This window comes from Doryrhamphus excisus, linkage group LG14 (assembly GCF_037039965.1).
Source record: "Doryrhamphus excisus strain RoL-2023G ecotype Guam linkage group LG14, RoL_Dexc_Guam_v1.1, whole genome shotgun sequence".
NCBI classification, from domain to species: domain Eukaryota; kingdom Metazoa; phylum Chordata; class Actinopteri; order Syngnathiformes; family Syngnathidae; genus Doryrhamphus; species Doryrhamphus excisus.
In genome coordinates this window covers 19,538,744-19,563,105 of record NC_136370.1, presented here as the reverse complement: position 1 = coordinate 19,563,105, position 24,362 = coordinate 19,538,744, and the positions used below count along the sequence as shown (strand labels likewise).

Below are 24,362 nucleotides of genomic sequence, written 5' to 3'. Positions count from 1 at the left end.
ACTCCTAATGATTATACAATAGAGAAGTGAGGACAAAAATCTGACAGATATTTTCTGGGGTGATGCAAATATTGGTGATAATACGTTCAGTGGTTGCAATTCACCTTTAAAAAGGAGAGAAAAGGGTGAATACTGCAGTCAGCGTACAATGATAGGAATGGATTTCACTGAAAAACTCACACACTCAGGAACTAAGGTATTCCGTTTTAGGATTGGGTGATCATTTTTATATAGCAGTATACCGGTATTGATCCTTGCGATGATGAAATGATGCATGATGTATCAATGGAAAAAGCCCATTTGATGACGTTTTCTTCCTGCGACTGCTCGCCGCTGCACACTCGATTGACGCATTGGATGAAGATTGTCGGTAAACGCGGCATTACCTCTGTAATATGGAATATGGTTTGATTTCCGTAGTGCAGACGTGGAGTAGCCAAGCCACTCAAACATATATCAAACATATCGACACAATACTACCTATTCATTTCAAACTATTGATAATGAGTATTAGTTTAGCACCAACACGTGGTTATTTTTTCTTCTGGTCAGGAAGACTTCGGCGACGAAACATGACAACATTTAAAGATACACACACGTGTCAAATTTGGAAGAACAAACTTCATCCTTTCTCTCCAGCCTTCTTCCTCCTTGACTCCCCCCCCCCCCCCACTCGTCCCTCCCCCTGTTGACCTTTGCGTTAATTGACCCATCAGTTGCTCTTCTACAGTTTAGTGCTGCAGCTTTCACTTCCTGTCAGAGACTCCACATCTGCTGCACCAACACACACAAACAACCGTGACCTTTGAGCAGCCTGACACCCACACCGCGAACGTGTGTGTGTGTGTGTGTGTGTGTGTGTGTGACTGAATGCTGCTTGATGTGTTTATGTGTGAATTTATAGCAATGTGGAGGATTGTGTGTGTGTGTGTGTGTGTGTGTGACAATCTGTTGCATGTGTGACCCGCTCCAACACCTGGTTATTCATTATGCATGCAGAGAGCAGCAGACACCAAAATGCCACACTTCATGAGCCAGTCTACAATCAACACACACACACACACACACACACACACACACACACACACAGAGCTTCATTCATGATATCATTGTTGCGTTACACCGTATAATGTTGTTTATGTCTTATAAGACCTACTTAGATAGTTATTTCAGTCTGTATGAGTGAGACATGTCTAATTTGGGGATTTGCGTGATGTGGATTTGGGCTCTTTTGAAAGCTAACAAGCTGAATTTAGTATCCCCCCAAAGTCAGAATTTCTACGTTACGAGCACTAGTTTTAAGTTAGCATATAGTTTTTCAAGAAGGTGCCTTCAAAATATGGAATTTGTGCTTTTTTTGGTGCCGGGTGGCGAGGACCACACCAGCCCGCCGTTGTGTTCCTCTACAGAGGTGGAGATGCATCATGGCGTCATTTTGGGGTTTTTCCCGGGGCTCCTGACGTTGCTAGCTTGTGTACAGTAAGTCGTGTATAATGAACTCAGGAAGCGATTATTGATTGCTTATTAAGCTCTGCTTCTTCCTACTCGGTTGTTGAATTGTGTGACTGTAAACACGAGATGTACTGCAATGTCACCTGGAATACATGTTTACACCAAACGGATTGGGAGAGAAAGCTCCGCCCACCAACAGGGGGTTGAGTGAGGTTTCAGTCAGAAGTTCAAAGTTGCGTCTTAGGGTTAGGCTAACTGAATTTGATGCTATATGCTATGCTATGTCAGATGAAAATGGTGTGTACAGTGTCTTTACAGAGGTCAGGCTTAGTGTGCAATTATTACTTAATATCTACTTTCTATTATTTCTGGACTATAAGTCGCTCCAGAGTATAAGTCTTACAAGAAAAACATACATAAGTCGCATTTTTTCTATTTCTAATTTAATTTTCTAATTTATTCTAACAATAAAAGAATAGAGAACAGGCTGAATAGGGGTAAGATATGCTAACACAATGCTTATTCAGCTACACTAAAAATAAACATGAACACAAAAGGTGTCCAGTGTTTATGGAAATGGGTGAGTTTTTGTCAAAAAACTGCAAAAAATCTGTAAATGTTTGTATGATTTGTGCTTTTCTCATATTTCACACACCAAAAAATGTATGATTCATGTTGATATCGGAAAATTGTTATTGTTATATCGGTAATCGCCTATGAATAAAGAATCCTGACTTTACCAAAATTCACTTGTTACAGTCGGGACTGGAACCAATTAGCCGCGATAAACGAGGGAGTCATGTAACAATGTCATGTATTATTATTAGGTAATAAAAATACAATTAATGGCTAATTAACCTAGCATGTTTTTGGAATGTGGGAGGAAACCGGAGTACCCGGAGAAAACCCACGCATGCACGGGGAGAACATGCAAACTCCACACAGAGATGGCCGAGGGTGGAATTGAACCCTGGTTTCAGCCCATGCAGCCCGTAACATAAAGAGTTTTTTCATGTGTAAGTCACTCTGGAGTATAAGTCGCAGGAGCAGCCAACCTATGAAAAAAAGTGTGACTTATAGTCCGGAAAATACGGTAATTATTTGTCCGGACCATTGCCAACATAACCGGACATAGATTTTCGTCTACCATTCGTGTTTATGAAGCCCGTAGTTATGATATTCATATCCTGGAATGATTTATATGAGTCCAATCTCTACAAACTAAGCTTTCCAGTATCGTTGAACACGCTGAGGCATACAAACTAAACAAGGGGCAGCAGAACTTGGGCTTCATCATGAAAATGGTAGACGGGGGAGGGCCGTCGGAATGGCGAGGGGTTAACCTCCAAGCAGAATATGACATCATTTTTCCATTTGAGGCCTTTTGTGTGTGCGTGTGCACTCAGACGTCGTCTTTACACAAAGTCAAGCTGCGTCTCAGCGAGACTAAACGCTGCCAGAGCGAGCGAGCGAGCGAGCGAGCCGAGAGCGAGAGGGATGAAGAAGAGTGAGGACAAAGAGAAAAAAAATAATAAAGCAGACAGTCAATTAGAGCGACGGCGGCCATGATTGCGTCTCAGCGCGGCACAGACAGAGCGGCGGGAGTCTCGTCTTGTTATGATCCATCTCGTCTCTTTGGAACAGCTGATGTTTTTATGACGCGGCGTGCTAGCCGGGCTAATGGCGTCCTCCATTATACTCGGGGAACACGTTGACCCCGACCCCTACCTGTTGCCTCCAAATCCTGAACGAAGGCGGCGTCAGGGGTCAAAAACTGCATGGTCAAGTAGGACAAGGTCATCTAAGGTGGGTCCCACAGGTACGCTTCCTGTCTAAGGAAAGACGAGGAGGAAATGATATCCTCCGGCGCTCCGATGTCGGTTCTGATTGACCTGTATGCAAATGCAACTGTAGTTCCTTTCCAGTGGGATGTTCCAGTCCACTCCAAATGTACCCACTCTAGAACCCAGCAGGCTTCCGTGGCCTAAAAGACCGAAGCCACCGCCTCTCGCCGTGCACTCTGCTGCTAACTAACCAGGAAGTGATTTGGCGGACTGGGCGTGTGAGATGTTTTGATTCTCCCGTCTGGGCGTGCGGAAAATGGAGTGGCAGAGCGAGCGGGAAAGCGGCGTAATTATAAAACTAATTACCAAATGCTGATGATGCCCGCAGGCTTTGCATAACTACATTTAGACGAGGAAATTGCTTTCAGCGGCCGACGCGTGTGTTTTGTTTTTTCCTTCTTGCCGTGCTCGTCCCGCGCGCTGTCACAACTCAAAGAGGGAAAATAATCACCATGGAAACAATTACTGGAAACCCCAATAGTCTTTTATTTTGTTGGCATACACAAGAGCGCTGCGGGGGGTGTTGTTATCCCACAAAGTGTTGTAATGACACAAAATAGTTCCTTGTTTGTGTTGACTGAAAGACGTTACAATTTATTCCAACGCGGCCGTGCTGAGACGCTGGTTTTTGAATCCGACTCCCCTCGGCGGCTTTTTCTCTCGTTGAGAGGAGAAGCTAATTTACGAACAGCAATCATCTTCACTTGCTGCTAATGAGCCACATTAAACCTCTGTGATCATCATGGCTAGACGTCACGTCCACGAGATGGTTGGTCACGTCACGATTGTGGACTTAAGAAACCTACGGTTTCCTACGGAATGGGAGCGTTGGCGTTGTGGATCGGTTTGGGTTGGGGTTGGGGTGGACACAGGAGGACATGTTCTATGTTCGTTGTTGTGGTTCATGCTGTAGGGGCTGGACGGAGATTGAACGTAAAACTGAATCGGCGACTGGTAGAAGCTCCTGTTTCCAGTAAGTGTCACTGGTTCTGGTCCCGGTGCACCATGAGGTCTTTGTGAAGGACGCCGGGCCATTAGAGCTGATGTCCTTGCTAACCCAGTTACGTAGCTAATGTCCTTTCCTAATCTGTTTATGCCGCTTGGCCCACGCTCCAGACAAATGGCGTTTTATTGGCTTACGTGCTGTTGACTGTGCGCCACTCAGCAGTCAATCATCCGCCGGCATGTTTCAGAAGCTTTGATTCCCGATCCAAAGCGACATGAAATGCTCATGTTTGAACAAAGTCAAGTATTTCCTGTCAGGTGTAATTAGCTTGTAGGTCCCAGCTGTGATGTATGTTGCTAATTAGTTAGTGGTCCACTCCAGCACTATGTTGTTCTTTTTATAAATCACTTAGCTCGCCTCCACTGATGAGGAATCAAACAAAGTGACCGTGTATTGTATCCGTGTCGTCCTGTGTAAATATTGCGTAATTATAGTCGTATATAAAGTAGAAATGGACGAGTGGTTAGCACAGTCAGGAGATTGGGAAAACCTGGGTTCGATTCTCCACTGTGTGGAGTTTGCATGTTCTGGGTTTTTTCTGGGTTGTGAGTTTTCTCCAAGTACTCTGGTTTCCTCCCACATTCCAAAAACATGCTAGGTTAATTAGCCACTCCAAATTGTCCATAGGTATGAATGTGAGTGTGAATGGTTGTTTGTCTATATGTGCCCTGGGATTGGCTCCAGCATAGCAATAAATGGATGGGCTCTTATTGATACTTTATTCATTCAGTATGCAAGTGAAAGTTGCAGAAAACTTGGCATTTTTGTGTATTTGAAATATCTTTTTTCAACACAACTGTCATTAAATATCACGACCAATAGTCAACTAGACTGCCATGTTATCATTCCTACTATCAACAAGTAAGACAGCTTAGTCTTAGCCCAATAGCAGGCATGGATTTGGGATAGCACTACATTAGCCACGTTTACATGAGGAGGTTTTCTCTTTCCCAATGGAATCTTTCCGAATGACCTGTCCGAAAACAATGGTATCCATGGAAAGGAATATTCCAATCTCTTGTCTACATGCGTCACTATAATCAACCAGAATAGTCCATGGGGCATGCCCAGTAAAACGTAAACATCAACATCACGTGATACTGACTTCCACAAGTTTTTCTTTCACTTGTTGGAATAACTCCCTATTGCCAGTTTTTCCTTCATCCAGTCTTGAAATTTAGTTTGGATCAAAAACAAACTTCCCACAGCCGATTCCAGTGCCGATTGCTGGCCTCCATTTTTAAAAGTGAAGAACGTCTGGATCTGCGTGTTACGTCATATCTGAGCATGCTCTGAAAGAACGCACCCGGGATCAATTTAAACAGGAAAAGATCAAATTCAATCTTGCTAATATTTTATAATTAAACTCGGGACATGTTTTATATAGATATATATTTTCTTTTTTAATAATAAAGTGTAGAAGTGTTTAGATTCTGTTCCACAGATGGCGCTAATGCACACCAAAGCTGCTTGCCAACCGCCAATAAAAACAAGAAGAAGAAGAAGAACGCACCCTGACAACTTTCCGTTTGAGCGGGTACAAGATACCTCAATCGGATTTGGGAAAGGAATATTCCACCCCCGTGAATCCCATTATATGGTCATTTGGATTGGCACTTTTCTTTGGGAATGAGGCGTATACAAAGGTTACATTCTTTCCGTTTCAGCAAATAAAGCGAATGTAATTGGAATATTTGGGTCCATGTATACGTGGATATTGGAATATTTGGGTCCATGTATACGTGGCTATTGGAATATTTGGGTCCATGTATACGTGGCTATTGGAATATTTGGGTCCATGTATACGTGGCTATTGGAATATTTGGGTCCATGTATACGTGGCTATTGGAATATTTGGGTCCATGTATACGTGGCTATTGGAATATTTGGGTCCATGTATACGTGGATATTGGAATATTTGGGTCCATGAATACGTGGCTATTGGAATATTTGGGTCCATGTATACGTGGATATTGGAATATTTGGGTCCATGAATACGTGGCTATTGGAATATTTGGGTCCATGTATATGTGGATATTGGAATATTTGGGTCCATGTATACGTGGCTATTGGAATATTTGGGTCCATGTATACGTGGCTATTGGAATATTTGGGTCCATGTATACGTGGATATTGGAATATTTGGGTCCATGTATACGTGGCTATTGGAATATTTGGGTCCATGTATACGTGGCTATTGGAATATTTGGGTCCATGTATACGTGGCTATTGGAATATTTGGGTCCATGTATACGTGGCTATTGGAATATTTGGGTCCATGTATACGTGGCTATTGGAATATTTGGGTCCATGTATACGTGGCTATTGGAATATTTGGGTCCATGTATACGTGGCTATTGGAATATTTGGGTCCATGTATACGTGGCTATTGGAATATTTGGGTCCATGTATACGTGGCTATTGGAATATTTGGGTCCATGTATACGTGGCTATTGGAATATTTGGGTCCATGTATACGTGGCTATTGGAATATTTGGGTCCATGTATACGTGGCTATTGGAATATTTGGGTCCATGTATACGTGGCTATTGGAATATTTGGGTCCATGTATACGTGGCTACAGTGAAAGTCCACACACCAGGAACTAAGTACACGGTAAAGTGTACTGACGGAAGAATTCCGTTTGAGACGTCGACATTTTACCTCTAAATAAGTCCAAAGGTCACTTTCAATCTGCAGAAGTGACTGTAGACTGGAAACGGGGCTCAAACGACGGGCTCGCCAAGGAGGGTTGTTGGTTTCTCCATCATTGTTTGGTGATGTCATCACATTTCATCATTTGTAACTAAACCATAAAGACATCCCTTCATGGCTAGTCTGTCACCTTCAGGACGACCTTGACCATGCGGAGCGTTCTGCTGCTAAAACCACTTTTCAGCTGAGCAAATATTCACACACACACACACACACACGCACACACACACACACACACACACACACAGTAACGAGGCTCCAGTCTAAACGAAGGCATTTAATGGCTTTATAAAAGCTAACAGGGAGAGTTGGAGGACACACAGATGAATGATCAACTGGAGGGTGGGGGGGTTGGCGGGGGGGTGGCGGGGGCGGGGCGGGAAGCGAGCCTGTGTTTGCTGGACTGTGAAGTTACGCCGCAGTTTGAAGGCTCGCTAAGCGTCCAGCCCATTTGCTAATAACACTCATAACACTCCGCCTTCTCCTTTCTCCCTTTGCCCGATGCTTCCATCCATCTCCATCGCCATCGCCATCTCCATCTCCATCTCCATCCTCATCTTCATCTTCATCAGGACCACAACGGAGGCAGATGAAGTCATTGTGCTGCATCCCTCCCAGAGTCACAGTGTACTTACAGTACTTCCTGAGTGTGCGGTACAGCCGCTGTTATTTCAAGTTGGCTCCGCCCCTTCTGTTACGTAGCCAAGATGGCGACTATTGAGCGCGGTAACCTCGCCATTTTGAGTGGTTTGAGTTCAAAACCTGGGTTTTTCTCCAAATTCTGAGTGAAAGTACCATGAGGGCTCCATGGCCTCCATGGCCCGATGTTGTCCCAGCCTCCTTCACCGACTGACTCCGCCCACTGCCAATCAAAGTGTAGCACCAGCGTCGTCTCAGATGTAGGATGAAGTTCACGCTGACGTCTCCCGTGTCCCTCGGAACGTTTGTCCCCTGTCAATCAAAGACTTTGATGTCTCTGAATGGACGTTTTTTTTTGGAAAGCCAAACTTTCAACGCACTTTGATGCTTTCTGATCATCTTAGAGTCCTCAAGCTGTCCACTGGTTGGTCCCCACTTGGGGACAGTGGGGGGCCGGGGGGGCGGTAGATGCCATGTTTGTTAAAACTTAAAATAATGAATGTACTGTAAACAAGCCGACATGAAAAACACTTCATTTCTCACTCTTGTCACACCATTGCATCACTTACAATTACACACACACACACACACACACACACACACACACACACACACACACACACACACACAGTGAATGTATTTTGTAGTTTTTAGTGCGTAGGAGAGTTTATTGCAGTCTTATCAGCTCTATATCGGTTGTGTAGTGTGTGTGTGTGTGTGTGTGTGTGTGTGTGTGTGTGTGTGTGCACATATTCCCATAAGAACTGTGCCTCAACGCAGGGATGAGCCTCATACATCATAGTTGTACTGTACAGATAGCTTATCACACACACACACACACACACACACACACACACAGTTATTATTGTTGCTGTTTTTTCATTTGCAGACTTCAGATAAAACAAAGATTGGATGTGATTGTCAAGCATGTTGCCAGGAAGCAACCTGTTAGTTTATCATCTTACATTTTAATAGGACTTCCATGCGTGTGTGTGTGTGTGTGTGTGTGTGTGTGTGTGAGGCCATCAGAAGGTTTTAGCTGTTTTATTAAAAATATTGCTGTTTGTGTCATGAATTTTAGTTGTATTTAATGCCAACATGTATCTAATGTATCTTTATCTAATGGTTATTTTATTCCTTTTATACCTTTTCTTTTGGATCTTAATTTTTTTTATATTTTTAGTTTTTATTAATGTTCTTATATATTTTAATTTTTATGTCATTATTTTATATATACTTTCTACATTCTTATTTTTTTATGTTTTTATATTTTTTATCCCATATATGCAGTGTTTCCTCAGCTGGGGGCTCACTGCGCTGGGGGCTGGGGTGTCTCCTCTCGTGGGGCTTACCTACTGGGGTGGCTGGGAGCTCTGTGGGTCGCCTGCCTACCTTTTGGTGCTACATTCTATGTGTGAAAAGTGGTCTACAAATAAAGTTTGATTGATTGATTGATTGATTGATGTAGATGAGTAGCAAGCTCCACCCACTAGGGTTGGGCATTGTTTGAATATGAACGATTCTATTTCCGATGCTGATTCCTTGTTTGGGTTCCGGTTCCTAATGATTCTCCGTTCCAATTCCGATGGGTCATAAAAGTTTGCGTAGTTGAAATGAGGTGGCTCTTTTTGGAGGAAGTGTCTGAACTTTTTCATGAATTGTTTACACTTTCACAAAGGATGTTTATTTTTTACAAATAGTACACTTTTTTTCTGCCTCATTGATAGTGGAAGCTATTTTTAATGACGCCCTTATTTTGTTAACACAATGAAACAGTATATAGCCCAAAGCGCTCTTATTTTGAATGCTGGATTTTGTTGTGTGGGTTGAGGAGGTCCCTTGACTGTAGTGTGCTTAAACTAGCCTAGCCATAGCTCCCGTCCTTTTATTTACAAAATGATCATTATTATCAATATTTATTTTCAAAATAAAAGTATTTGAATGATCCCAGGAGAATGGGAATGTTACTCCTGGTTCCCATCGATGCTGGAGACTGGATGCCCGACCCTTCTGTCCACTAATACTCACAGGCTGGCTGGGTGGATAGATGGCACATCATGTGACTCTCAGGCTTCTCTACTTCCTGTTTGTCCTCTCCTGTTTGCGTGTGCGCTCATGCTATCAAGCTGCCGTGCTAATCGATTGGCAGCAACATGTGTGAAGCAGCATCGCATTAGTCAATGTCACACACTGTGTGTGTGTGTGTGTGTGTGCTCCTGCAGGTGGAAGCTAAATAGAGATGTGCTAAAGCTAACAGAAACACGTCTAAGCTAATACGACGCATGAGCATGCTATAAACATGATGTTGCGTTCAAGGTCACATGAGGAGGCATTGACTGGCCACCATGAGTTTCGGATCAAGGAGGGCCGGCCATCTTCAGCTTCACCAATCCAGCCTTATTTATTATGGCCACGCTTGGCCCCGCCTACAGCTGATTGATTGGTTAGTGGGAGGAGCCAACAGCCTCTTTTAATCCTTCAGAGCCAACACTCCCCGTGTGTGTGTCCGTGCACCCTTTTAGCACACGTTCTGCTGTTCCACTGATCCCCGTGCGGGTATTCAAGTCTTGTTCACTTCACCGCTGGGGCGCCAGGGCCCCTACCTAATTACACCCAGCGTCTATGTGTGTGCGTGTGTGGTACAGTAGGCTGCTTCCTAATTACTGTCTGCTCCCTCTATTCCCTGCTGCCAATAACGTCAGGCCTCGCTGAACTCCCTGTGTGTGTGTGTGTGTCTGCTGTGTTGTGTGATCATGTCTATCACGGTCGTGTAGATGAGCACAAGAAAAGTCACTGAAATTTCAATATTGGATTTAAGAAAATGGTGTACCTAATAAAGTGTCTTTGTCTACTCTTCCTGTTTAGCTCCATTTAAGACGGGGGTGTTCAAACTGAGGATGCGGGGACCGATTAGCTACGTACATTTTGTGCATTAAAGATGTTAAAACTAATTTCATGTCGGTCAACATTTTAGCTAACATCTGAGCTTTGCGTTAAAGGTGACAAAGCTTATTAATGTACTACTAATAAATAACCCAGGCTGCACGGCGGTCGAGTGGTTAGCTAGTAGACTCGAGTTCAATCCCAGCCTGGGCCATCTCTGTGTGGTGTGGAGTTTGCGTGGGTTTTCTCCGGGTACTCCGGTTTCCTCCCACATTCCAAAAACATGCTAGGTTAATTAGCCACTCCAAATTGTCCATAGGTATGAATGTGAGTGTGAATGGTTGTTTGTCTATATGTGCCCTGGGATTGGCTGGCCACCAGTCCAGGGTGGACCCCGCCTCTCGCCTGAATGAATGAATGAATAAATAACCCTTTTACAATATGCCAAGGGCCCATTCAAAATGAGCTCCAGCCTTTGGACACCCCCTATTTTAAGACAGGGGTGTCTTAAAGGTCTTAACATCTTTTACGACCAAGGACCGCATACTGAAAATCCCAAGGCTGCATGTTTTACATTTTGTAAAAAGATTTTGGGCTCTAATTTCGTGGCGCAGCACAAGATGGTAATTTGGTCCCGACGCATGCGCAGCCAATTTCGTAATTTGGTAGATTGGACTACGCCGAGATGGGCGTGGCGGCGCACCAGGGGCGGAGTCCAGGTTTTCAGCTTGGCGATGCAACAATTTTGTGACAAAACAGCCCAACCTGGTCTATTCAGGGCGCAGGCGAAGCGCAGCCTGCGTAATGGTAAATTGGCTGACAGGAAAAAACAATAACAGCAACCACTATTTAATGTAAGCGTCTGAACCAATATGTACCTATTTTTTTATTGTTAATTTAATTGTCCCATCACATTTGAGACGTCATGCATGGACTCGACCTGACGGCAGGTCAGGTATGATGCCAACCGGGGCGACTCTACACTGGGAGATGGTGGGGTACAACACCCCCGTAAATACCATTAAAGGTTCTCCTATTTGGTGATGTAGAGAGGAATGCTGGTGGAAAACAAGCAAGATGGCCGCCAGGGACAGGAACAGGAACAGGAACAGGAACAGGAACAGGAACAGGGTCAGGGCCAGATGACGTGTCCACCAGGTGGCACCATTCCTGCACATTTAAAGGCAATGAGAGGCGTTCATTTGATTGGTTAAGATTACACTCGGCTGTGTTAAACCCTCTCGCACCTTCTCTGTAAAAAAATGTCCAAAGTCATTTTGGAGTCGGAACAAAAGAAGCTAGGCGGATAACTAGCTAGCGAGCCGCCGCCACTGACGGCTAGACAAGGCATGTAAACGTTTGATACGTTTGACAAGGGAGCGATCAAACATGCCGATCGGTTTTTGGGATGGGCTTTGAAGAGCATTTATCAGCATATGCCAATCACAAATCTCCCGATATTGATCAGCAGCTGATCGATCCGAGCGTCCGTATAATTATTTGTTACTGTTTGGTACACTTTCATCCATTCATCTTCGCATCGGTGCTTTATTCCGATGACTTCCTTCACTGGGAATGTCGGAATGGAAAATGACTCTTTATTTTCTTTTTCTCTTTTATTTATGTGCGTTATTTTTAAGAGCTTGTGTGTGTGGCTGTGGGGGAGGGGCTAGTGGTCAGTCAGGCCGTTAAAATTCATTGGAGTAATGAGCACATGGATTATTAAGCACGAGTGCTTGTGAAATGTTAAAGTGGTAGAAATATGCCTTTAAAAAGACACTAATTAAAATGAAATAAATTCAAATGCCTGCAGCGCTAATGACTTTTTAAACAGCTCAGGGAGTGTGTGTGTGTGTGTGTGTGTGTGTGTGTGTGTGTTTGTTCACGCATCTTTATGTTCTGACCATCATCCCCTGCTGATGTCATTTCCTGTCCGATGGCGTCTGAGAGGAACGTCTTAGCTGTGATTCAAATTACTACACTGTGTACTGTTCGCGATTCAGCACTCGTGTACGTGCAAATTTGCCGATTTGTGGTCAGTTTATTATTTATTAGCACATATTAATAAATGATCACCAAAAGGAGACTAATATAATATAATATAAGCAGTCGTCCCTCACAAATCGTGCTCAAAATCTGCAGCAAAGTGAACACAAGTTAATATACGGTAAGTCGTTTTACAATTATAACATTATTATATGGATTATATGGCTAGACTGTCAGTCCCATCCCGTTATACATTTCATACTTGTGATTAAAAAGTGTGTGAGGCATAAACCCAAATTGAGCTTCCATGCATTTAGCTTGTTAGCTTCCTTCATCACAAGTGAATAACGACAAATAAAGCAGGAAGAGAACGGGAATTGGAGCTGAATGGAATATGATTATTATTATTAATCACTTTTTTGCAAATGTTGATCCGAACATTTATCACAGGATTCGGAGCAGAACGCCAACGTCAAGCTAGGGGTGGAGCCAGCTGACATAAAGTATGGTCGCACCTCCATGTAGAAGCATAATCAATTTTTTTATTAGAGTGTCAAAAATAGACATTTTTATAACCGAGCTGTCTCTTCTGCTGTCATTTTATCTTTACTGGAAATCATCATTTGCTTTCTTCTTCTTCTTTTTCTTCTCCTTTTCCGAACAAAGCAAAATTTGTTCTCAATCAGAAATCACTCCACACTCTGTATTGCTCTCTGGTTCTACCATATCTTACATATTGTGTGGAAATATGGGCTAATAACTGGCTAAATGTACTGCAAAAAAGGCCAGTAAGGATAATTCATAATGCCGCCTACAGAGAACATACTAACTCCTTATTTCTAAAATGACAAATACTTCAACTTGCTGATATAGTTCATCTTCAAACAGCTAAAATAATGCATAAGGCTAAAAATAAGCAATTAGCTAAAAATGTCATCCAATACTTCTCTACAAGAGAGGAGAAATATGATCTCAGGGAAGAAGTACATTTGAAACACTTCTATGCTAGGACTACGTTAGCGTTAGCATAGCATTTCAGTATGTGGAATCAAACTATGGAATGGATTGAGTAAGGAAATCAAACAATGCACAACGATGAGCCAATTCAAGAAACAATACAAGCAGTTGATGTTTGCTAAATACAAGGATGAAGAGTCTTGAACCAGTCATGATGTGCTATATATATCACTATATTGACACTTACTATGGTACCCATTATGGCATTGGATGCTCATATCACCCAGTACTTTGGTTCGGGACAAAAAATAAAAAAAATTAAAAAAATGTTTAAAAACACCCAAAAAATTATTAAAAATTAATAAAATAAATTAATAAATAAAATAAATTTGCTAAATACAAGAATGAAGAGTCTTGAACCAGTCATGATGTGCTATATATATCACTATATTGACGCTTACTATGGTACACATTATGGCATTGGATGCTCATATCACCCAGTACTTTGGTATGGGACAAAAATAATAATAGTAATAATTAAAAAAAAAACGTAAACTATATTAGGAAAGCAGGAAGTGAACAAATGTAGATTGATGGAGGGGTAGGATTTAATAAGCTTTGCTTCTTCCTACTCCTTTTGGACATGTGGAACTGGGAACTGATTATGGGATGCACTCAATTGGAATCTGATGCATGTTCAAATGAAATTAAACCATTACCATTCCCAAGGGAGTTTTTCCTTGCCTCCGTCGCCTATGTGCTTGCTCATGTGGGGTTGCAATTGGTTCTTTATCTTCATTTGTACAGTGCCATGAGATAACTGCTGTTGGGATTTAGCGCTATATACTGTAAATAAAGTAGAATTGAATCCCTCCCCGTCTGCCCAGAGGCTCGTGTTGATGGTTGGAAGTGGCCATCAAGTGCACTCATCATTTCGAGGGCTTTGAATGCAACATACAGGTACAGTGCATGGTGCTTCTCAGTTCCGAATGCACTTATGTACTCAAAAGACTAAGTACAAGTACATAAGTACACTAATTTAGACACAGTACTGGTGTTCTATCAAAGACAAAACACGTATTTTGTGTTGTATGAACAAGAATGAAAAGTTGAAAGTGAAGTCGATCAAAGTGAATGACTCCCACTTCTTTTATTGCCAATATTCCTCCGTGTCCTCTCTCTCTCTCTCGCTCTCTCTCTCTCTCTCGCTCTCTCTTTCTGCATGCTAGCTTGCTTGGTTGCTTCTTGACAAATTGGCTCTGACACTGCGCCAAGATGGCCGCCCTCTTCTTGCGTCCTCCCTAATTGAATTGGCAATTTGACTAACAGTCGCAGGACTTCCTCCTCGCCTGGCATGCATCTCACACGCCGGAGCTCGCCGATTGTCCTTTATCGCTAACGAGACCCCCGCCACGTCCCCGTTGTCGTTGCGTCGTGGGATTTTATCGATGATGCAAGTGCGCAAAACGCGATGCTCAACATCACTTAGCGACTTAGCAGGGAGTTAGCTAATGTAGCTTTACTCTTTTCATGCAAGTCAAACTTCCCAGGACAGGAGCTGTGTCGCACCGTGTACCAACTCAACTTTGTTGTCTTTAAACCGCAAACTGTTTTTATACACACACACTCATGCACACACACACACACACACGCACACACATGCACACGCACACAGCCCAGCAGCGCTCAGAGCGTGGCCGCAGGGCTTTTATTGTCGGCCAGTTGTGTTTTTATTCTTTTTATTCCGTCTTTTCATGAAGATTCCATCTCAGCTTGTCCTCATCTTTGTCTTCTGTGATGATGATGAGGATGAGGATGAGGATGAGGAGGATGATGGGGATGAAGACCTCCAGAGGTCCAACATGACATTTATTTTGGGAGATGGAGATGCTTGATGACGTGCTTAATGGCATCTAAGTGTGTTGCATTGCAACAAGAGGGCTTTAAATGTGTCCTAATGAGGTCTGTGGGGATGCGGGAGAGACCAGAGAACCACCTCGGGGCACAAAAATGCTCTTTCAGCCAGGGTTAACACTGCCCACATACACACACACGCACACACACACACACACACACACACACACACCTGACCTGTCTATCTGCTCTGCGTGTACCTTATTAGCATGTAGCTGTGTGCTAACATGTAAAAAAAAAGAGGACCAATAAACAGATAATGATGAGGATGATGAGGTGCAGATCCCACTCTGGCGGCACGCCTCTGTGGAGCCGTTGTTTGATCCCTTGTAAAGAAGAAACGATATATAACGTAACTATAGCGATAGTACAGGCTGTACATTTTCCCAACAATAGGTGATTTTCTTCCATCTGTGCAATATGGGCCGTGTCTTTTATATCCCAAAACGTCCTTATTAGCGGCCTACTAGCTTGCTACGACATGGAAATAGGAACCGGGACTCAGCTCCGCCTCTTCTTCAGCTCGTCTTTCTTCTTTGTCGCCCCCTCTCTCTTCCAATGGTGAATTGCAACCAGGAGACAGAACTTTATGTCAACTTTTGGATAACCAGATAAAATACCAGCCAACCCCCTGCCCTACGTCTCCACCGTACCATAATGAAAAAGACTTTTTTAGTTTAGGAGCCCCCCCCCCCCCCCCGGTAAGTGTTCATCACTGCCCACTCACCTTTTTGACCATGTTGAGTGCACCACCAAGGGACTGACAGTGTACTGAAGTTTGTTGTACTTCTCAGTGTAAAAACACTCAAAAGATTAAGTGTAAATACGTAAGAGAACCATCTAACACAGAACACTTTGTTTACAAATGTGGACAGAAAATGGTGGAAGTGGATTGATTTGGGCTTAATTCAGAGGCATTAAACAACAATCTTCACCGGTGGTCAGGAATCAGTGTGGAGTCTGTGTGGGGTCAGTTCAAGAGTCAGTCAGGAGTCAGTCTGGAGTCTGTGTGGGGTCAGTTCAAGAGTCAGTCAGGAGTCAGTCTGGAGTCAGTGTGGTGTCAGTCAGGAGTCAGCGTGGAGTCAGTCAGGAGTCAGTATGGAGTTAGTCAGGAGTCACTGTGGAGTCAGTCAGGAGTCATTGTGGAGTCAGTCAGGAGTCAGTCAGGACTTAGTGTGGAGTCATTCAGCAGTCAGTCAGGAGTCAGTGTGGAGTCAGTCAGGAGTCAGTATGGAGTTAGTCTGGAGTCAGTGTGGAGTTAGTCAGGAGTCACTGTGGAGTCAGTCAGGAGTCAGTCAGGACTCAGTTTGGAGTCATTCAGCAGTCAGTCAGGAGTCAGTGTGGAGTCAGTCAGGAGTCAGTCAGCAGTCAGTCAGGAGTCAGTGTGGAGTTAGTCTGGAGTCAGTCAGGAGTCAGTGTGGAGTCAGTCAGGAGTCATGGAATCAGTCAGGAGTCAGTCAGGAGTCATTGAATCAGTCAAGAGTCAGTGTGGAGTCAGTCAGAAGTCCGTGTGGAGTCAATCAGGAGTCAGTGTGAAGTCAGTCAGGAGTCAGTGTGGAGTCAATCAGGAGTCATGGAATCAGTCAGGAGTCAGTCAGGAGTCATGGAATCAGTCAGGAGTCAGTCAGGAGTCATTGAATCAGTCAAGAGTCAGTGTGGAGTCAGTCAGAAGTCCGTGTGGAGTCAATCAGGAGTCAGTGTGAAGTCAGTCAGGAGTCAGTGTGGAGTCAATCAGGAGTCATGGAATCAGTCAGGAGTCAGTCAGGAGTCATTGAATCAGTCAGGAGTCAGTCAGGAGTCATTGAATCAGTCAAGAGTCAGTGTATAGTCAGTTAGAAGTCCGTGTGGAGTCAATCAGGAGTCAGTGTGAAGTCAGTCAGGAGTCAGTGTGGAGTCAGTCAGGAGTCATGGAATCAGTCAGGAGTCAGTCAGGAGTCATTGAATCAGTCAGGAGTCAGTGTGGAGTCAGTCAGAAGTCCGTGTGGAGTCAATCAGGAGTCAGTGTGAAGTCAGTCAGAAGTCCGTGTGGAGTCAATCAGGAGTCAGTGTGGAGTCAGTCAGGAGTCAGTGTGGAGTCAGTCAGGAGTCATGGAATCAGTCAGGAGTCAGTGTGGAGTCAGTCAGAAGTCTGTGTGGAGTCAATCAGGAGTCAGTGTGGACAGTCTAAGTACTGAGTGGATGCTCTGTCTCACTGTCTGTTTCCACGGGGTTGTTGCTCCTCTCACTTCCTGTCTGTGAAGGCTGGAGGATGATCAACAGTCCAACCCGAAGGCACGCCTACGCCAGGCCATGGAAGCACAAAGTTGACCATAAAGTTTCATCCCAACATTTTTGTTTTCCTTCTTCTCAAGAATCTTATTGTGAAGTGTCAGTCTTTTATTGACCCATGTCAATCAACACACACACACACACACACACACACACACACACACCATGTGGGGGTAGGATGATGACGTCATTATTTATAACAGGATGCATGTCTGCAATGCATCATGGGACTTCTTCAGCTTGTAACGTCCTCTCTTATTGTCCTCACGTCATGTCTCCTCTTCTCCCCAGATATGAAGATGTACCGTGTCATGTTAGCACACGCCACAATTAGCATGATGCTAACCTGTCGCAGTGTTGCACAGCTGACCTCACTGGTTCCTCTTGTCCTGTGCAATGTGTGTTTGTCAAGCCAGGCTGGCTCAACGTGTGTGTGTGTGTGTGCGTGTGTGCGTGTGTGCACGTGTGTGCACGTGTGTGTGAGGCTTTGCTCGTTTCAATGTGTCCGAGTCTCACCGGTCTTCTTCTGTCCTGTCCTGTGCTTTCTCTCTCCTCGTGTGTGTGCACGTGTGTGTGCATGTGTGTGTGTGCACGTGTGTGTAGCTATCGGCAACCAGCGGAGGAGGAGTCCCAGCACCATTGCCTCGGAGATCTTTGAGCCTCACCTGGGCAGCCACATCTTGCAGGTAGGACCAGGACAAAGTCTTCCTAAGCCCCGCCCACCACCAAACATGTCGTAATGAACACGTCAAGCCGATGGCGTCACCGGCCGGGCTTGATCACGCTTGTGTTTTGTTTGTTAGCTTGTTAGCGCCATCGTCCCAGGATGAACAGCATGGCTCCAATGTTAAATGTTCACCTTCTCCCCGTGCATGCGTGGCTTTTCTCCGGGTATTCCGGTTTCTTCCCACATTCCAAAAACATGCTAGGTTAATTAGCCACTCCAAATTGTCCATAGGTATGAATGTGAGTGTGAATGGTTGTTTGACTATATGTGCCCTGGGATTGGCTGGCCACCAGTCCAGGGTGGACCCCACCTTTTGCCCCAAGAAGACATCTGGGATAGGCTCCAGCACCCCCTTGTGAGGATAAGCGACATAGAATACGGATAGATATAAAAAGTATATAAAATATGAGAAACGCTGTAGTTCAGTTCAGTTTCATCGCTACAGAAATGTTCTTCCCCGGTTAATAAATAATGTTATCGTCATGTGACCTTCTAACGAGTACATCAGCATCATTAGCATTAGCATGTGTAAATGTCAGCACGCGGAGTGCCCAGGTGGAGTCGTCTGTGAGCTGATGCGTTCCTGACGGAGGGCGCCGCTTCCGATGTGGAGGCGGTCCATGGCAGTCGTATTAGTCCACGTCAACGGTGGGACGTTGGCTTTCCACGCCGCTCGCATTAATCCTGTGGATCCTCAGGAAACTGTGCCCATCCACTTGACATCCCATAATGCATTGTATTAGCCCCCGGGAGTCTCCACGGTAACCTCAGCAGGTAGATGCTGCTGATTGAAGCACAGGTGAGATTGGAAGTGACACCGGCGGCGCTGTGTGTGTGTGTGTGTGTGTGTGTGTGTGTGTGTGTGTGCACGTGCTGCCAGAGGAAACATCTTTTATTTCAGGTGTGATTAATTAGTGATGATCCTGTAATTAATGTGCTGAACCTTGAGGGATCTGACAGGTCCAATCAGGTCCACACACACACACACACACACACACACATTTTGCGTACTTTATCGTGACACCGCAGTTGGCCGTGTTGTCCGCCACCGTCAAGACAAACGTGCTTACAAGAGCAAAAGCGAACGCAACACATGCGCGTGTCCTTATATGTACATAAATTAACCTTTGTGCCTTTCTACACGCGTGTGCGGACAGGACGGCGGCCGCCACGTCGGCGCCAAATTGGCCTCATTAATCTCCCGCCTAATTGATTGTGAGAAGTTTGAGGATGACATTTGAAGAAAGCGGCAAGCGTTGTGATTGATCGGGCTAAAACGCGGCGCTAATGAATGCCAGCGAGTCACTTAGCGACACGCAGCAGACTCTTTGGAGGGAGATTAGGTCCAGAGGTCGGCCATTTTAATGAAGACGGCGGCTGCCGAGGCGGGACAGGAAGTTCCGTGTTCTTGCTGGCTCCTTGGTACGAGTTTATCAGTCTGAGATTCTTGGTGGCTACATTGGAAGACTTGGGAGGGGGGGGGGTCCTGCTCAGCCACAATCTGATGGCCTTTTCCGGCTTAAGTACACAAGTGAATAGGGCCCTAAGTGCTTAAGTGTAAGTACTTAAGTGCACCAATTGAGACTCGTGCACAAAGGCAGGAAGACGGGTCAACAGCATGTCTGAACATCAAGACGCGGGGGTGGGTGGGGGGTGTATTGATGTCATTTACAGCGTAAAGACAAGATTTAAAGATACAGTACGTCCACGAAGAGACAAACATGTGACAGAGGAGAAGCGCTGACCTGCGGCGGCGTTGCTAACGACGACGGCGTGAAGAACAGATGTAGGGTGCCGCCGCATTGTCACGGCGAGGAGGGTAAAATTAAAGACGACAGCCACGCTGCTCAGAGACGACATCGCTTCTTGTCAGGCTGCCAATCAAAGTGTCAGCCTGCTGTCAGTGCAGGTGAGGACGCCAAGAACGACGCCAAGAACGACGCCAAGAACGACGCCAAGAACGACGCCAAGAACGACGCCAAGAACGACGCCAAGAACGGCGCCAGGATGGCCCAAGAAAGAACATGATGAAGACTCCACGCTCCACGCTCGCTGCATGAAAGATGACTCCGGGGGCCGCCGCCTGACCCCGACCCACCAAAGGTCATGGCGGACCTGGCATCCTTATTATCCACGCCCCCCCGGTGACTTCCTGTGAGGTCCAGCAGGTTCATTAGCGGCGGGAATAGGAGGATGAAGGTGAAAAGAAGAACGCGTCAGGTGGTTTTATTTATGGCTAATTGTTTGATTCGGGAGGCGGACCGCCGCTTCCAACAAACACGCTCTCATGCTAATGACGGCCGGTGTGCCCTCCTGGCGGTGTCTGCTGGGAGCATGCACGGGGGCTTCTGTGGGGGGGGTATTTGAAGCTGAATATCATTTGGATAATTAAAAATGACTCAGGAAGATGCACACACACATTCAAGTCTGGCAGGTGGAGGAGGTGAGGGAGGGGGGGCGGAGATGGGCGGGTTGTCCTGATTGCTGTCAATCAGGGCGTCCTGTGGGAGGACAGCTGAGACAGACAGCTCGCGGTGAACTCTGACCCCCCCCCCCCCCCCTCCACTGCCGCCATAGTGTCGACACTTAACAACCTTGAGAGATGGGGAGAATCTCTACTGGTGGGGTGTGGGCCGAGGGGGGGGGGGGCAGTTGGATGGCAACCAGACTGAAGAGAGGACTGCAAAGTGGGCGGGGTTTCGCAGTTGTATCGTATTTGCTGTGCTGTCTGGAAAATGTGGAATTCCTGGAAAGGAAATGGTCTTGGAATGGTTGGCCACCAGTCCAGGGTGGACCCCGCCTCTTGGCCAAAGACGGCTGGGATAGGCTCCAGCATACCCACGACCTTAGTGGGGATGAGCGGCATAGATGGACGGTTGAGAAATCTGGACGTAGTAAGGAATCTCAACATGAAAGGGAATTTGTGTTTGGAAAATGCAGATTACATAAAAAAACATGCTAGGTTAATTAGCCACTCCAAATTGTCCATAGGTATGAATGTGAGTGTGAATGGTTGTTTGTCTATATGTGCCCTGGGATTTGCTGGCGACCAGTCCAGGGTGTACCCAAGACAGCTGGGATAGGCTCCAGCACCCCCACAACCCTCGTGAGGATAAGCGGTAGAAAATGAATGTCTACTATTGGCTGGTAGTAGAGTAACGGTGACTATAGGGGTGTTATGTCACGGCTAGAGGGCTCTGATACAAGGTCGTAAACAGGTTTATTTTATACTGTAATGATGAAAATATGGCTGTACGGTGGACGAGTGGTTAGTGCGCAGACCTCACAGCTAGGAGACTGGGGTTCAATTCCACTCTCGGCCATCTCTGTGTGGAGTTTGCATGTTCTCCCTCATCGTTCTATTCCTTCCTGCCCCCCCCCCCCCCCCAAACCTTTCCCTGTCCCACTCTGTGTGTGATGGCAGCAGCTGGAGCAACAGTCCCCCAGAGGGATTGTGGGTAGTGAGGGCAAGGTTACGGTTTCGGTCCCATCAGCAATCTGTTGCCTGCGTGTGTGCGTTTGCGTCACGTGTCAGCGCTCTGAGCTTTCTCGACATTCTCACACCGCGTTTTGTCCTTTGCGTCGCAGCAGGCGGGCGGGGTTTACCCGAGCGGGCGTGTTTGTTCTTTGACGTCATCAGAGTGTCTTTATGTCGATGGTGTCATGTCAAACATTACGTCTGACGCAGGGCCGGTGGTCGTGGGGGGTGTTTGTTTTCCACTGCGGCCCGTGCCTGAATGCTCCATCGTCTGTTTAGGAGGAGGTTTGAGCACATTCCACGCTGCGAGGCGTCTTATTGGCACGGTGTTTGCGTGAGCATGTCAACGCGGCGTGATGCCCGCACACCTGCGAGCGTCACGCCGCGTTGATCAAGATGAGCTAGCGAGAGCTGCGGGACACCGCTGATGTGATGGCGGCTGATTTGATTGGACGAGCTCCAAGGAAGGAAAATGACGAGTCGACATCAGCGCTACGTGTTTACGCCGTTGCGTCATATCACGCCGTGGATGTGACCTTTCACCTTTCTCTCACTGCAATTATCTCAAACATGTCACTTCCTGTAACATGGCCGCCTGTCACGTTTTGTATTTATTAGTATCTTTTGTCTTTTTTCTCTTTTTCACTTTTCTGTTCTTTTTCACTCTCGCTAGCTGGTTTTCTGTCCTTTTCGCCTTCTCGCTCTCTTTCTCTTTCGCTCTTTCCCAACAAGCTCACCACTTCATTTCCTGGGCCTGCCTGGCGCTCGCCGTTCGTCTCGCAGTGGCGGCCGCTAATAATAACGCATGAAGGCCGTCACGCCAAATGAAGACAAATGGCGTCCGCCGCTTTGGACTCATTATCTCTCTTTGCCTGCCGCCCCTCGGAGCGCCGCCCTCCTCCTGACACCCCTGTCCAACCTCACCCCTCCCTCCCTCCCTCCTCCCTCCCGCCCGCCTCACTCGGCTGCCGACTGAGACGACTCTATTTGGACCTTACTGTACCGGCACCACTCTGAGCCTTCAAAATAAAAGCATTTGAGCGTGATTATGTGAACAAATAACAGACGGACTCGTTCCATTGGAGACAAAGTGACGACTAAAGAGGTTAATTTGTGTAAACAACCAGTCGGATCAAGTCCTAAAGGTCTTGGCAGCCTCGTCGTTTCACCCCCATAATTAGTGACAAACATTTTCATCCGCGGTACTTGTCATTAATCACCAATAACGATCGTTAGCGCGCCTTCTGTGACTGATGAGTCGTCATCACAGTCACTTCCTGCTGTTTCCTGCCCGCTAAATCAACGTTGGGCACGCGCCGTCGCCGACGACGTCACTCTCGCAAACACACAGTTTGGGATAATCGACGACGCTAATGTCGTCGTTACTCATGCTAATAACGAAGGCATTAGCAGCACAACCAGGAAGTAGGACACGCCTCCTGCGGATTTACTTCCTGTTTATGAGCAAAGTAGTTATTGTTCAAGATTATTTTAATCCATGAATTAAGACTTTGTTAGCATCAGCCATAGTCAGTCACATGACAACACACTCGACGAGCGACGTTAGCATGGCGACAGTTTTGTAAACAGACACAACGCAGTGTGTGTGTGTGTGTGTGTGTGTGTTTGTGTGTTTGTGCGTGTTTTGGAAGGGTTGGCCAGCAGAGACGTAGCATCCATCTGGAGAGCATTTAAAGAGGCCGTCCTTGAGTCGGCGCGTTTGAGCGGCTGCCATCCCGTCTCGTCTCCACGGCAACACATTTAAAAGTCGTCAGTGTCACGTGACCTGTCAAAACGTACGACGGAGCGCGACCTTGCGAAAGAAAACTTCCTCTGCTCGTGTCTGCTGGGTGATTTTTGACTGACAACGATACCTTCAATAACGACTTCATTCACGGAATTGGGTATTTATTGTGTTGACGGTGCAGACACACACCACAAGTCATATTGAGGCATTCGCTGGGAACGCAATACCTGACAAGTGTCTGGGGTGTGAGAGGTTTTGAGTGTTATTCTGTATGGCGGCCATCTTTAGCACTTCCTGAGTCATGTGACTTGTCTCACAGAGCTAATGTTCATCTCCATCATGCATATCATTGAAGATAATCTTGTTACTGTTGACACTGCAACCTCGTTGGCTATTGGTTATCGACATCTTGACCTTTTGTCCTCACCCCCCCTCCCTCGCTCCCTCCCCCGCCTTCCTCCTTTCCTCCGCAGCTTCCTCATCCTCGCCATCTTCACATTATTGACATGTTGACCTTTCTGACTCACCCCCAACACCCAAACACCCCCCTTCTCCTCCCGCCCTGCTCTCACCTTACCTCAGTCATCTCCCCCGCCCCCCTCCTTGGTCGCCCACCCCCCCCATGTGTCCGCGGATCGATGGCTTCATTTGATGCTTGTGCGGCCAATCAGCAGGAAGTTGACCTTTTGGACTTGGCAATGATGGCGGCGAGCAGCACGGGGGGGGGGGGGGCGTGCACGTGACTT

General features: G+C 46.0%; 1 protein-coding gene across 3 annotated transcripts in view; it reads left to right on the top strand.

Annotated features, from left to right (window-relative positions):
- The window catches only part of npas3 (neuronal PAS domain protein 3), a 139,080-nt gene that overhangs the window by 63,393 nt on the left and 51,325 nt on the right, over positions 1-24,362 (top strand). For all 3 annotated transcript variants that reach the window (XM_058090365.2, XM_058090367.2, XM_058090368.2), the window contains one exon: positions 18,268-18,350. In XM_058090365.2, the coding sequence (XP_057946348.2) occupies positions 18,268-18,350 (83 nt within the window). The remainder of the gene's footprint in view (positions 1-18,267; positions 18,351-24,362) is intronic.